This window comes from Antrostomus carolinensis, unplaced genomic scaffold, assembly GCF_000700745.2.
Source record: "Antrostomus carolinensis isolate BGI_N321 unplaced genomic scaffold, ASM70074v2 scaffold2784, whole genome shotgun sequence".
NCBI classification, from domain to species: Eukaryota; Metazoa; Chordata; class Aves; order Caprimulgiformes; family Caprimulgidae; genus Antrostomus; species Antrostomus carolinensis.
In genome coordinates this window covers 132732-148783 of record NW_010312669.1, presented here as the reverse complement: position 1 = coordinate 148783, position 16052 = coordinate 132732, and the positions used below count along the sequence as shown (strand labels likewise).

At 33.6% G+C, this 16052-nt stretch overlaps 1 protein-coding gene across 1 annotated transcript in view; it reads right to left on the bottom strand.

The window, feature by feature from the left end:
• FMN1 (formin 1) overlaps positions 1-16052 on the bottom strand; it is a 143809-nt gene that overhangs the window by 43362 nt on the left and 84395 nt on the right. Inside the window, exons 11-12 of the mRNA XM_010167059.2 lie at positions 14174-14233; positions 11752-11872 (exon numbers count right to left, since the gene is read on the bottom strand). Of these exons, the coding sequence (XP_010165361.1) occupies positions 11752-11872; positions 14174-14233 (181 nt within the window). The remainder of the gene's footprint in view (positions 1-11751; positions 11873-14173; positions 14234-16052) is intronic.

Genomic DNA, 16052 nt, shown 5'->3' with positions numbered 1-16052 from the left:
TGAAATGACCCCAGTCTCAGTCTTCCCTTCAATAATGAAATGTCCTATGCAGAATAATGATTCTTTGTCCAATACCCATAAGAAAATGATGGCTAGAACCACCAACCAGATGTATCTTTTAGGCTGAAGAACTTTGGAACATCATCAAATTTGCCTGGGGATAGATATGACAAAGAATGGTGAAAGTGTGTTCAAATTAATCATGAATCAGATAAAAATAAAGACACACTTGGAATAGAATAAAGATTTTCGTTTTTACCTGGGACAGAGCTGGGTTTCTTTTTCAGTAGCTGGAATAGTGTTGTGTTTTGCTTTTCAGCCTGGGACTCGCTGTGAGAGAGACGCTGATAACACACCAGTGTTTGCATTTTTGTCACTGCAAGTGAAGGACCTTGTGTTCTGTTAGTCTATGAGTGCAAGATCTAAGAGGGTGAGGAATATTTAAATTAATAAGCTAAATTGGCATTTGGATATGCCAGTGGGATATTCCATATCATATCCCGTCATGTCCAGTATATCAGTGAGGGTCTCTTCCTCTCTTGCTCTCTCTGGCTTTCACTCAGGCTCTCGCTCTTCCAGGATTGCGGTTTCAGTTCAGGATTGTCGCTCCTCCGGGATCGTTACCTGGGAAGGGGTCAGGCTTGGTCGGCAGGTGGTGAGCAATTGCACTGGGTGTCACTCTTTTGTATATTTTGTTACTGATAGTATTATCACTGCTATTTCAATATCAGAATTATTTTAAGTTTTCTTTTATTTCTGTTATTAAGTTGTTCTTATCTCAACCTACGAGTCTCCTTACCCTTGCCCCCCAATCCTCTTCCCTATTCCCTGAGGGTGGGGGGGAATGGGTGAACAGCTGTGTTGGCTCCTAGCCAAGGGCCAGTCCAGTGGAACTATCACAAAGGGTTAAATCAAAGGTTTTGATTAAAATGGTAGTTGTAATTCTACATATTGAACTCATCCGGTCTTTGTCGACCTAGATTTGTAATACTGGTGACAGGCTACCATACAACTCTATGACCTGCCTCAGTTCTACACAACATAATATAAGGCTTTCTGGTAACTAACATTCATTGAACTTCCTGTTATATACGTTCTTTTTTTGTTTGTTTGTTTGTTTACTCAAAAATTTACTTGAAATATATTGTTTTTAAAAATTACTAAGTCATGCCAAATAGTATATAAAAAAATTTAAACTGCAAAGTCCTGTTACATCAGTTGCTTTGATTTTCTTTGTAAAAATGCTATAACATGTATGAGGGAGCATTATATGAATTTTTAATTTTTTTTTTTCTCATATTCACTACAATAGAAACCCTTTCCTTTTTAAAAGAAAACTATTTTAGCAAGGTTTTTGTTAGAATGATTCTGAGGTAAAGGATCCTATTATGTATTCCTTCTTTAAAATAAATCCTGAAAAGTTTCTTTTTGTAAAGCTTCTTTCTCAAATTCTGAAGAATCTGAAGGAATTCTGAGGAATCTGACAGCTGGCACACCACATGTACACTTCTCCTCTCGCCATCTCATTCCAAAATAATCATTTGAGAAAATAAACAACCTGTTTCAGTGTTACTGAGTTCAAACTGATGCAAATTCTCCATTACTGTAATTAACTTTTGGTTTATTTTCTTGGTATGCATTGTATGTTAGAGAAATTAAATGTAATATGCTACTTTGAAAATTGTTTATTTCTAAATGAGCTATTGCAAAAAGAGAAAATACGAGTGTGCAATAGTATCTGAAAGCCCTTACAAATTGTTGGATGTACATCATACTTCACCCACGGCAAATCTTGGCCACAGAAAGGGAAACCATTAGCAAAACATTAAAATAAAGCTGGAAACTGCTGATTATCATTTTGCCACTGTCTTCAGATTTAATGCAGTACTTGGCTCAAAAACTTCTTTGAAAATCCCCAATATAAGTGAAAATATTTACAAAATAGAACGTCTCTCACTTAATGCCTATTGGGCAATAGTCTTTTAAAACTCCACAGACACTTGTAAATCTGTCAAAAGAATCACTGCCCATAAACAAACTTTCACGTAAAGAGCATTTCAGTGTCAATCAGACAGGATTTGGAATTTTTTAAGCACCATTTTTAAAGTAAACGCAAAACCAGAAATAGTTTAATGTGGATAACAGTAAATTACTAACTATTTACTCACCAGAACCCATGAGTAGCATTTACAGGAATCATCCTGACAGTGAAACCAAGTATCAACACCATGAATTCCTATAAACCTGTCACTGACACTATCCCCATGAGTTACACCATTGTGAAAGCTGCTGAGCACCCCACCCCGGCTCCTGTCTGTTCAGAGCCTGGCAGGTTATACTGCCAAGCCTGCTATTTGATTTTCTTGTTAGAATGCAGGCTTATATTTGACAAGAGGGTTACTATTTCTATAATTCTTTTTTTTCTTTTTTTTTTTTTTTAGAAAAGGGGATTTGAAACCACACCACAAATGAATTCAATGTAGCACTAAATAACCCCCTATGAGAGGAGCCACCATTTTTTACAGTTCAGAAGCGTGTTACACTACTTGGGTCTACATACCCAAATAAGAATCTACAAAATTTCAGATAAAATGCATAAATTTAAATTATTCAGCAGGTGTATATATAACTTCCTCATTATTTAGTTTGTTTGGTTTCGCTTTATTTCATTTTCTTCCTTGCAAACAACTTTTCAAGTTAAACAAAAAGTTACAGAAGATGCAAGTTGACCTGTTGGACACTGTTGGTGGATTTAATTATATTCTCTTGTTATTTCATGCAACTTAACTGCAAGTATGCACATAAAAACGTTAGCTTTATTACAAGCCATTATATCTGCGCCATCTATAATTATATTCTCTTGTTATTTCATGCAACTGAACTGCAAGTATGCCATTACAAGCCATTATATCTGTGCCATCTACAGCTCTTGTGCTTATTTATAACCTTGCAAGTAAGTGTTTCTTTTCAGACAGAATTTTAAATAAATGTGGAGAAGGGAAGAGATTTATCTTGATTCCTTTGGAGTACAGTATAAGAATTTTGACAACTTCTAACTGCAAGTTGTTATGCTGCTACTGACCCAGAAAAGTTTCAGAGACAAGATTTTATTTGCATTTTGGACAGACATTGATAATGAGTACACATCTCAGTGATGGCAACACACAAAGGTTCAAGCACTAACATCCTAGCCAGAGCTGGGCTGACTAACACAGACGCCTTTGAACCAAATAGAGAGGGAAATGCCGTGATGTGGGGTGTGATGTTTTCTGAGACAAAAGTTTCTGAGAAAAATGTAGAAGAGGATGAAATTGTGGTCATACTGTATTCTCAAGTTACTTTTTTATTATCTTAAATAAAGTTCAACTATTTAATGCAAAAAAGTGTTAGCACACACAAAACTAAATACACTATTCTAACCTATTAATCGCTTGCATAGTTACTGTTTTGTGAAGTTTTTTCAGCTAATTTAGAAGAAATGTGCTCCTATGCACAATTATTTTCTTCATTTATTAATAATCCAGCTTTCTTAAAAAGCCATTTCAGAGGATAGAAACTAACAAGTAAAACTTCAAACAGTCTGATCTTTGTCCATTTGAAATACATTTTTCTCCTGACACACAGAAACAAATATCTGCTTAGGTGCTTAAGCTGTCACATGTAAATGAGACAGAAAAACATTTCAGTGATAAATTCTAAGCTGTGGAAAGTGAAATAATTGAATTAGTGGCATACAAAACACCCTATAACGTTCACCTGTTCTAACGGAGTTTTAATGGAAGCTGAGAGTCAACCACCTTGACAATTCTCACAAGTCTGAAAAGATTCTGGCTTTGTCTTTCAGATTCAAGATTTGTGAGGGGTTTTTGTTTCTTTCTTTTAAGTTTAACAACATTTTGGACTTTTACAGCATGCGATGGCATGCAGACAAACTGTCAGGCCTGTATTAGTTTCACCCAACCTAAAAGAAAAATTTTTTTTGCTCCTCATCTTGTCAAAGCGTATCAACATTTTAGATAAATCATTTAAAAACCTTTCTGTTAAGATTGTTTCCTAAGAATACTTTTAACAAAATGAACACAGTTTGCTAGTAAAACTAAATATTTTTCACACCATAGCAACATATCTGAGACTCTGGTTAATGTACTCTCTCTGAAATGGTAGTTTACATTCAGCGTGCCCTTCATCAGAGAAGGGACTGCAAGGGACTGAACAGCACATATAAATGAATATAACGACTAAATCCTCATGCTTTTCCAGTCAAGTCTTTGTAAGATTCCTTAAGTAATTCCAGCAGACATTATTATTAGAAAGTTTTGGGTTAGTGTCAAGATCCAAACATACAGACCTCCGCACATCATTAAGATCTGTCAGGAGTGTAGGAATGTGCGCTAGCAGAACCCACTGAGAAATCAGAACATTTCCCTTCTGACTGAACAGTTAAAAAAAAAAAAAAAAAAAAAGTATTTCAAAATTGAAGAGTCTTATCTGGGTAATTTAGAGGAAAACAAAATTTTTAAGATGCAATAATAATATCTTTAATCAGATAAGCTAAGATTTTTACAGTGCTAGGGAAAAAAAAAAGACCTTTCAAACACACAACTGCAAAGTCCTGAACAAGGGATCAGATAGAAGAGAATTGCTGGGCAATGGCTCAAACACTATGTTTAGGAGCAGAAATTGTAGAGGCCAGAGAAGTTGTCTCCTGTTTCCCTCTGTACTGTTGGATCTCTGATTTTCTGTACAAGACAGATCATAAAGTTCCACCTCATTAATTCTTCTACCAAATTTATGGCTTTGGTTCAGCTAGAGCATCCTGCTTAGATTTAAAATAATGTAAATTCATAAACTACTGTTCAATATTAGCAGGAAGACTCTCAACGAGCTAATCAGCCTCACTACTACTAATTTGTATCCCACTTTTTGAACTAATGTACTTTCAACCTTTGATCATCGGCAATAAATATGTAAGTGACTGCCTCAATTCTAGCAGAAATCTGCCTTTTCTTTTACTGCATACTCCCTCAAAGAGGAAAAGCTGATGAGATCCATAAATATGAAGTCACTGTTCCTCCCAGTGCTAATATTACACACTCTCCAAACTTCATCAGTCATTATCTATCATGCACATTGATAGGGACAATCTTCCTCCTGTTCCCAGATGTACAGTACCTGCTACCAGATGGTTACTACATAGGTACGTAACTAACGCTTAACACACATATATATTTATTTATATAAAAGAACACACAGAAAAGTCCACAGAAAATCATAACTGTGGAATTTACAAGATTTGTTTCAGAATCTTAACATTTGCAGAATGATTTTTAACAAGAAGTTTCCAAGGATTCTTTAGCCAAAGAAAAAAATATAAAAGAAAAAATTAACAGCATGCCATTGTTTAACCAACAGAAAGCTTTCTCCCTCGCTTTTGTGCACACATGCAGACATCTGCTTCCAGGAAATAAACTCCTCTAAAACATCATTGCTTTGCTCCTCTATTACATTTCTGAATCTTATTAAAACCATTCCATACTATTCTCTATTATCACAAACTAGAAAATCTAATGGAATTTTAAGAAATGACCCACTTACTTAGGAAAATTGCCATTTAATATATTCACATACGAATATTACCAATGGAACACTGTCAAAATGTTAGTTTTATCGTAAAATTTAATCCAGTGCACATATACAAAACATGTTTTTTAATGCCTGCATTGTATCTTTGCCAAATCAAAACAAACTGAAATATATCTCATCCTGCTGAGGCAAGAGACTATTCAAAAAGAGGTCAGAAAACTCTGAGAAGGAAAAGTGTAATTTTGTCAACTCTTGAAAACAAAATAACTGTTCCTGTATGAAGCTCTCCTTTGCTCTTTTCCTTACACCATTCCGCACTGCCTCAAAATATATCATCTAAATGTTGGACAGTGCAAAAATATAGCAATAGTCACCACGTACAAAACAACGTGCTCCGTTTATGCTAATGTCTAAAGAAATAACACATGCAACTATTTGGCTCCTCATGTTCTACCACCCAGTTCAAATTTCTATTTGCCTGTAACTCCAAAATTTTAAAGGTGAATTTTAAAGTTTAAAAGTATATTTAACATGAAGAAAATGAAAGTGACTAGTTCCTGCAAAGTATCATACAACTTCTCTGCTCCTGCTGGGAAAATTCTTCTAGAACACATATGTGACTCAGAAGTCTAAATCCCACTTTTAAATTGACTTAAAACATTTTATTTAAATTATACTAAGGCTTCAATTGGTTGAAAATATTTTAGAAAAAGGCCTTTGATATTTTTGCAAATACTATGCTCTTGTAATGAATAAACAATCACCTTTTACTCAGAAATATCTATTGATCCAACAAATTATTTAGAAAGTTAACACTCAAATTGATATATTTAGAATTTTCATTATGTAATCCAATAATCTTACTGTCTGTAAAGCAAATCAAACAACAGATAAAACCTCTCAATGCTGTAATAATTGCTTATTGATAATTATGGCATCATGATTATACTAAAACTCTATTTCATAAAATAGACTTTATCTAAGGCCTTATTATGTATGAACTAAATACCTAATTCCATCTGAATAAATAATAACACATTCAATTAATTTCTCCATCTGTGCTTACAGAGAAATCCAATAAGACCTGAAAATGTCCCAATTCATTAACTGAAAACATCAATTAATCTCTAGAAAAAAACAGTTTATAGTTAATTAGTGGACATTTTGTTGTAAAAACCTTTAACCCAGTTTGAAGGCTCTGATGGGAACACACATATTTAAGAATTTTAAATTAACCTATTGTGAATAATACCGATCTAAATTTTCTGCTTTCATATATATTCCTATTGGTAAATATATTCCCTTATAATCCTTGATAAAACTAGATGTTGTTCAGGAATTTAAATCAGAAAAATCAAAGAGTTTAAGTCTTAAATGAATGAACCGATAATTTTTTTTTCTTTTTGTAGCTTCCTCTTTGTCTCTATTTATAGTGACAATGGCTGCAAGACTTGAGAATGAGTGACCCTTTTGAATTTCCACTCATTTCTCATTTTTAAATTCTCTTCCATTCTTTTCTTAATTTTGTAACACACGGCCACCTTGCAATGTAATGTGATACAGAGCTCTCTGAAGAGGCACTAAATGGGTGCAATGTAGATGCAACAGTTGAGTCTGGTCTAGTCAGCCATGCTAAAGAGACAGGGTTAATTAGCTAAGATGCTGGTATTGGTATGGCAACACCATGCTAATCACACCCAGTGCACTGGATCTGGATCTGTTCATATGAAAAATAATATATATCTATATATATATATATATGTATACATATATATTGTCATGCCACCATATGAGAATGAAAATAAAATGAAGCACTTGAAGAAGTGGCAGAGGAAGCCAGGTATGTTCAGCCTGGTGAAGAGGAAGTTAACTGGGGATCTAGTTTTTCATAACTATCTAATGAATACCTATAGAGAAGATGGAGTCAGAATTTTCTCATAAATGTACATCTAATGAAAAAGAAGCAATAATCAGAAGCTGCAGCATAGGAAACTCTCACAAGGGACAAGGAATATTCAAGAATATCCAGTGATTCAGCACTGGAACAGGTGCCCAGAGAGGTGCTGGAATTTCCATCCTTAGATTCAAAACTGAGCTGGATAAGGCCCTGATCTAATATGAAGTTGGTCCTGCTCAAAGGCTTTGGACCACAGGATCTCCAGAGGTACTTTCCAACCAACAACCTGCATTTCTCTAGGATTTTAAGATACTTGTAATACTTCTGTACAAAAAGCAATGTGAAAATAGCCAATGTAACATTGTCATTTCTCAACTTTTCATGCATAATTTTACCTCCTTCCCTTTTAATCTTTTTATAAGGGTTATACAATTTTAGAAGATGGATTTGACACAAGTTGAAGGTTTGACGAAGTTCCACTACTTAAATGTGGAAAAGTTGGGAGTAATATACTTACTCAAGATACAGACCTGTAAACAATTAGGTTATAAGCTTCCAATTTCAAACCATGTCTCCTGGAGTACTGAAATCCAAACTGATTATTATAGGTAGATAATCAATGAAGTCTTGTTTCTATTTTAGATTAAATTATTTCCTTTCATTCATGTATGTACGTGTATAAACACCTATATATATATTCATATATACTCAGTTAAGTTAGTAAAAAATTAAAGTTTATATACATTACTGAAAAAATATTAGTAGGAAAATAGCAACTAATTACTGGTGGTCATGGAAGAAGGTGAAAGAAAAAGGTTTGTGGATTTTCTACGGGATCAGAATGCTACAGTCTCATAGGAAATTTAATTAATTATAAGAAATAAATGTGTGACCCTTGAAAGCATTCAGAGTGGACGTACCTTGGTTTCCATTTTTAACTATTCAATAAATATATTTGCTCTTTCAGTTGGTAAGGTCAAGAATAGTAAGAAGTTATAACGAACCATTTACAGTAAATGATACAAGGAATCTAATATTGCTTTCTTTTCACTAATGGAGCACCATTTAAAAATTTTACAAACCATATTGCAAAGAAGAGCAATGAGTATGACAGATGGAAACAATCTACAATGCAATTAATTTTGAATAATTAAGATTGTTCATCTTTGGAGAGAGATGAATAAAAGGTTCATGGTAAAACTTATACAACTCTACCATACTTTGGTAAAGTGGCTTTCTTTCTAAAAACCTTCTTATGATTACATATTTGAAACATTCTGTGCTTATTCCAGAAGAATACCAATTAAGTGGCATTGTCCAGAATAGAAGGGAAATCATATTTGGTCATAGGGAAAGGAAAAAGTGGAAATCATTGCCCCAGACAAGGAATATGATATTTTACAACTTGAAAAAATTGATGCAAAGCAAAAACTTTTTTTCTATAAATACAAAGATTAATTGGAAAGCTAATACCTGTTAAATGAACAAATGTATCTTCTTACGCTATTATGCAATATTTAAAAACCTTGGAAATACACTGACTATATGGACCTGGAGCGAAAACCTGAGCTTACAGAAAATATATCTTTTTCCTGTGACTTTAAAGTGGAACCAGATTTCACTCTAAAATTTTCATCTCACTATCTAATATTGCATTCTTTTGCACTTCTATCCCCTTAAAAGACAATATTAAATGTATAGTTTTGTTTAGAATTCTTTTTAACCCAAAAATGCTCATGATTACAAACTCTGTTCTGGAATATGTGTTAAAAACCTGTTGGATTAAGGTTCTCCAAAATTTTGTTTGAATTTTTTGAGCTCAACTTCAGTCTAATCCCTTTAGATTAAAATTAGTCTGTCCCTTTAAAGTCTAATCTGAAATACTTCAAAATAGTAAATTGTATGGAACTCAATCTGTTTATCTGAAAAGGATGAAAGGGTTTGTGCTTCATCTAGATTTGAACTTTTGGTTCCACAGTGTCTAGGTATTTCAAACTAGAGGTTTACACATTAAGACATGCCACTCATGATAACTCAGTCTTTCATATGTTAATATCCATGATAGAAAGATAAATCAATGCCTTGATAAACTAGTAAAAAATATTTCTAAACACTAAATGACAACTATTATGAAAAGTGCCTATCAACATTTCCATTTCAGACACAAGAAGTTATTTTTATCTTTTTTTTAATCATTCTGTACAAATCTCAGAAAAAAACCCAAGTCACTAACAGGAATATTAGTTTGTTCCCTAATGGCACACAAGGAAACTCCTCTTTGATGTATTAACTTTGTCTCATCCCACTTCCAAGGTAATCTGTTTAAGACTACCTTAGCCAACCAAACTCTGAAATAAATCCAATGTACCCTATAACACAGGCAGCTCCAGTTAATATTGTTCAAATTATTTACATCTGAAGGGCCGCGTCTGTCTGGATAGCTGGGCCCGACGCTTCTCTGGACTTGGTTTCTGCTACTCACATCTGTTTCAGCTTTAGACTTTCACTGGTATTCTGCCAGCAGCCACAACTTTTTAATGGCTACAATAAACTACAGAGACTCATCAAATCTTTGTTGTACGTGTTAAAATTATAACCTCTTCAATTAAAATTTTGATTTAAAAATAAACTACAGCATTATCTGAAGAAAAAAACTGGAAAGGGAATGTTTGAAAGAGACACAACATTTTTATAGGAGTTATTGTTTCTTTGTTTAAATATAAGAGAAACTAATCACAGGAATGCTTGTTAGAATTCTGCTGCATATTTCTGAGTGATAAAATACCAACATCTGAAAACATTTCCACAACATTTTTTGTTTCAAATCTTTGCTGTCATTAACTTTATATGTTAATTGGTTTGGCTGGGTTTCAAATACATCTTTACAAAGAAAAATCATGAAAACAACTTCAACTTAACAATTTTTTTAGATTTTCTATAAATACCTAAGAAAATTTGTTTTTTAAAATAGAAACCAGTGATTACAAGAAAGCTGCAGTTTTTATTTTAAGAGTTAATTAAAGTGTTTAGCTTCTCCTACTTGCTGTCTGTGACTCTGCAATGTAGAACAAATATGATGTGAATGTCACAGCCTCATTGCAGATCCTGCAAGACTAAGATGCATGAGAGCAGGACTACATGCTGAAAAAGTACAAGATCAAACACAGATCATGTTTCTGCACAAACTAGCCCAAAAGAGGGCAGGCCAAGGGTTTTACAGGGGCAAGCGATGAGAGGAGATAGAGCACTCACTTATGCCCGGGTCGAACAAACAACAACTGATACTTTCCTACCACTGTTAACCTTTGAAACTATCCTAAGGATGGCACTGACCTAACCCAGCAACCTCTAACTGTAAGGATAAATTATTTTGTAACAGTTTTCATTGCCTTACATTGAAAAAAAAAAAAATAAAAACAATCATTTCGTTCAACTTTGATTCTAAAAGGACTCTTCCATCTTGATGCAGAGATGTATATGTAAATGGAGAAGCTTTTACAGGCTTTTATGCGGATTCTCTCCCTAAAGTCCATTTTCTATGCATAACTGCTTCAGAAAAAGTAGCAACTTTTCCTTAACAAAAAAGACAGGCTTAAAATATTCAGTCATCATTTGCTGGATTTATTTTAGAAAGTCCTATGAAGCACAAAATAAAAATGAAACTGCTTGGAACACTTAGAGAGCAATCCTTCCTCCTTTATTTCCACTCAGTACCTTGATTGATAGATGAGTTGGGTTTCTGAGCCCCTCTTTATAATAAACATTTTTAAATGTTTATTTTATGTCCCAGGGTGAAAATATTTTGAACGGGAGCTTTCCATTTCCCTTTGCTGTGCCTTGGCAAGCTGTGTTTTATTTCTACATTAATAGTATTCAACTCTTCCTTGTAGCTGTTAAATTGTTTTTATACAAGTACTGAAGAAAGTATTTATGTTATGGAACTAACAGATATCTACAGTTAAACACACAGTTCTGGAGAAGCCAGAGGAAAATTCACACATAACTAAGGAAAATTTCAGAAAGATTTCTTTAGGGGCCTTTAGATTGTAAAAGGGAAAATTACTTTTCAGTATCTTTACTTTCATTTTTATTAAGTCATGAGGTTGAATTTTTTTTTTCTTTCTAATTTATGTGAGTAATTTGTTCCACAGTGTAAAAACTCTAAATGAATCAACACTATAAACCTAATTAGCAATAAGAAAACCTTATAAAGGTCACATTTTAAATGGCACTTTGTTGTTAGCAGAACAAATGTGAAAGTTCCCAGTTACCTTCTAGATCTCTCTTCAGTTTCCTTAAGTCTTTTATTAGGTCTTCAAACTTAACTTGGGAGGCCTGGAAAAAATCCTGTGGTTCTGGTAAAGGAAAAATACTCTTGTCTGTTCCTGCTTCCTAAATAAACAAACAAACAAACAAACAGGCCACTATGAAAATTGAATGCATTTGCAGTGAAATAAATTACTTTGTTCGAAATATAATCTATGAAACACTATTGCAAAAATAATATATTTTAAATAAATCTTGCTAAAACAACATCTGTATCATTAAAGGTGAAATCCTGACCATTCTGGGTCGAAGCTTCCTTTTAGATATTGTAAAGAAAACTGTGCTCAATTTAAACTATGAAACAACATTGAGCTCACAGCATTTCAGTTCATTTTATATCAACAGAGGTTTAGATAAGGGATTAGAAGGTTCTTAAAAAACAGATAATACGAATGCCTATTTTAATGCAACAAGTGATCTTATGCCAAAAGTTTGTGGTTTCACTCTTCCCCGATTCATTAAATATACACACAGTATAAGCATAAATTGAAAACAATATTTCTATATTGCCTGAAGTATTTTATACAGATAAAAACATACAGCTGAAGGTTTATGTAGCTAAATAAATCACATGGGTTAATGTCTGTATGGAACTCCTAAGTATATACCTTATTTTTAGCACAGTAAGAAAAAAAAAATCAGAAGTAAACCAAACCAAACCAAACCAAAACAACCTTACAAGGTTCAAAGCAATATCTCCACTGGAAATTTAACAAGTACATAAATGTTATCAATATGACATTCCTGTGTATAAGCATATACTAGTGAGTTTAAAATATCTGTGCAGAGATTTCAATTCATAATAAAGGAAAACTCATAGGCTGGAGAACTAATTTTTTTGTGAACAGGGAAAAAATAATTATATTATTATAAAGGTATGAAAATTCAGGAGGGGAAAATGTACAATGGATGCCATTTACATTTTGTCTATTTCCTCTCCATGAAGAAAAACTGTTTTGTTTTACAAAATTCCCTGAAGTAAAATTACAGTATATTAGAAAGTTTGCAGGAATATTAATTATTTAAATAAATGAATTAGAACGCATTAACTTCAGCATTATTAAAAAAGGAGGAAAAAACACATATGTCAGTACCCTGAGAACTGAGAAACAATACAGGCTAGACAAAGTTGCTTTTGTTTTTACAAGATGGGTACTTAGGTTGAAGTAATGACATGTTATTTCCCTGCATCAAATAAAAAGAAAGAAAAGAAAAAAAGAAAAAAGAAAAAAGGAAAAAGAAAAAAGAAAAAATAAAAAAGAAAAAAGAAAAAAGAAAAAAGAAAAAAGAAAAAAGAAAAAAGAAAAAAGGGAAAAAGGAAAAAGAAAAAAGAAAGAAAAGGAAAAAAAGAAAGAAAAAGGAAAAGACAGAAAACACCTATGGATCCACATGTCTGCTAGTTTTTTATCTCCTCTACAGCTCAGCCACAGGAGCTGCTCCACAGTCTGCCAACATACAGACCCTCCAGCCTTAAAGATCACAGAATCATGGAATGGTTTGCATTGGAAGGGGACCTTTGAAGATCATCTAATCCAATCCCCCTGCCATGGGCAGGGAAATGCCTTCACTTACTTTAGTCTTTACTTACTTTCTCCTGGAAAAAATACTCATGACTAGTAACTCAACAATTCAACACCTTTATGTAAGAATTAAAACAAAACAAAAAACCAGAAAAAATTGTTTGCATTCAAGCAGACATAGGGCCATTAAAAGTTACACGTCTTAGATTCAAAGGTTAGGTAAAGGCCTCTTAATCTCAAAAATAAGCAACTAGATACTTAAAATTAATGAACAGTGACGTTTTCATTTAAAAGGAAATAGTTCAAATTTTCCACCCAAAAACTTTGGGCAGTGCTGATGTCTACCAAAAAGCCTCACAAATGTAACTCACTCAAAGCAGCAGCCACACCTCTTCCCGCATTTTCAACCTCTATATCCACCCCCATCAGCTGACTCGTCTAGCTTGAAATACCAACCTGTCCTTGTATTCTGTCATGAGAGAGAAATCATGCTTCTGTCTTCCATTATTACCACACCAGAACAAGATTTACAACATTCCAGCAACCAGGATGTAAGAAGGCAGGACTGGAGTGAGCACCTGTCCAATGTGTAACAGTCACAGGCAATTGCCTGCAGTGGTTAGTTCCACAGTTAATGTAAAGTTTTTCCAAAGCCCTATCATAAAACTTATAGCAAATTTCAGACCTACTGAGGTCCACAATTATTATAAGAAAGCAAAAGAAATGGATTTTATTTTTCCATCAGAGCTACTGTGTTCAGATTTTTAAAAAGCTAATACAAATCCTTTTAAAATCTCTTAAAGAAATCTAATTTTGGAGAGACTGATACAGCAAATGAATCTTTTACCTTATCACAATGGCGTAGGTAATATATGACGACATAATCCACAAGATTAATACCATTATCCTAGGAAAAAATAAATATATTATTAAAAGTGTATGTGATTAACACTGGTTCAAATGAGCGAAAATTTACTCTATTTCAAAATAAATATATTATTATTTTATATTGCTGTGAGAAGTAGAACTCACAACATCTTCAGCCCTAGCATTACTGACCGAAAAATCAATCCGCTATAATACAGGCTTGATAGTACCATCACAGAACCTAAACCTTCTTTTGGGTTTAGGTACCAGGTAAGAAAGCATGCACCGGGAGAAGCCATCGCCTTATATGTTTTAATAATAACAAGGCATTACTAAACAATAATATTAACTTGAACAATAATAGTCATTTATAATATTCTTCTTGAATATACTATTATAGTCACTTCAGATATATTAAGGTGAATTAATTTCTTGATTCCTCTAGTCTTAATTAGTCTATAATGAAGATCTGAAAGAGGCACAGATATTTTTCATATTTTATTCCAAATATAAAACCAGACAGCATGTACCTAGCATGTATATTTCAAGCCTTGTTGCCTTATAAATATGAAGTTTAATACCCACTTTGTGGAATCACCATTTCCATGGTCCTGCATCCAACAACTGTACACAACATAATTTTATTTTGTTACATGTCATTGGGTCAGCATAGGCCAGATGAACTAAAGGAAAAGTGTAAAACTGCGACTTATGCATTACAGGGTACCATTCAACAATAGAAAAGAATCATAATATAGGGAATTATATCTGGGATGTCTTTGAAGTTGTTTTGGATGTGTTCTCATATTGTATATTCACAGGTATCAGGACAACCATTTGAATGTGAACAATGTCTGACTTTCTGCACAGAGCTGCCTTGCCTATATTAGAGCCTGCAGCACATTATAGTTTATTAATATCATACAGGAGCAAAATTCATAACACCAGATAAAGCCACTCTGCTTGTATAACAGTTTACCAAGACACTGCTGGTAGGTCATCTGACAAAAAGGAACTGAGGTCACTCATGAACATTTGATTGCCCTTTTAGAGTAAAATACACCTGTTCTATTCTCTGTATGCTAAACTATCAGGCCTATTACTTTGGTTTAAAGAGTATTTGCAGAAGACAAAACAGAGATTTTGAAGTGGTGAGCTACATTTTTTAAAAAAATCTCTATATCAAGTCATTTTCCAGGCTCACGTGACAACAAATGATTTTTATGTGAAATAAGAGGTATTTAACATTGTCTCTTTACCTTAGCTCCTGGAATTCAGCTTACCTCGATGTAACATTGTTTGCTGGCAATTCCCAAAAAGGGAAAATGAGACAGAGGAAGGACACTTTGGTATTCAAATATACAAGACCCTGCATTCTTTTTCTTTGTAAACATGGTCTATGAATTCTCTAAGGTTTCGGGTCTGCCTGTAACAGCTGGTCCTTTTGAGTTTTTATGCATTTTGGAGACCAATCTAATCTAATAATATATTTATTTTGGCTACCAGGAAACTGTAAATACTGTCATTTTTTAGCTTGTTTTGCCAAGGAACAAGTCTTATGCAATTATACTGTACTTCTGTCACTTCTTTTCATAACTCATAATTTTGGAACACGCTGGATAAATTCAGCCAAATTGGAAAGTCCCAGAGATAATTAAATTCTTACAAGGATATGGTTAGATAGAAAAGTGAGACTATAATTAGTACTTCTACTGAGAGAAGTCAGTCAAAGCTCAGTTGTTTTACATTTTTCTTTATGGCAGCTGGCCAACCAATGAACACCTGACTACTGGGAAACGTGGCCTGGTTCTGGCATTGCTGCAGCTTTTACTGTGTCTTGACCATGGAAGAGGACTGGA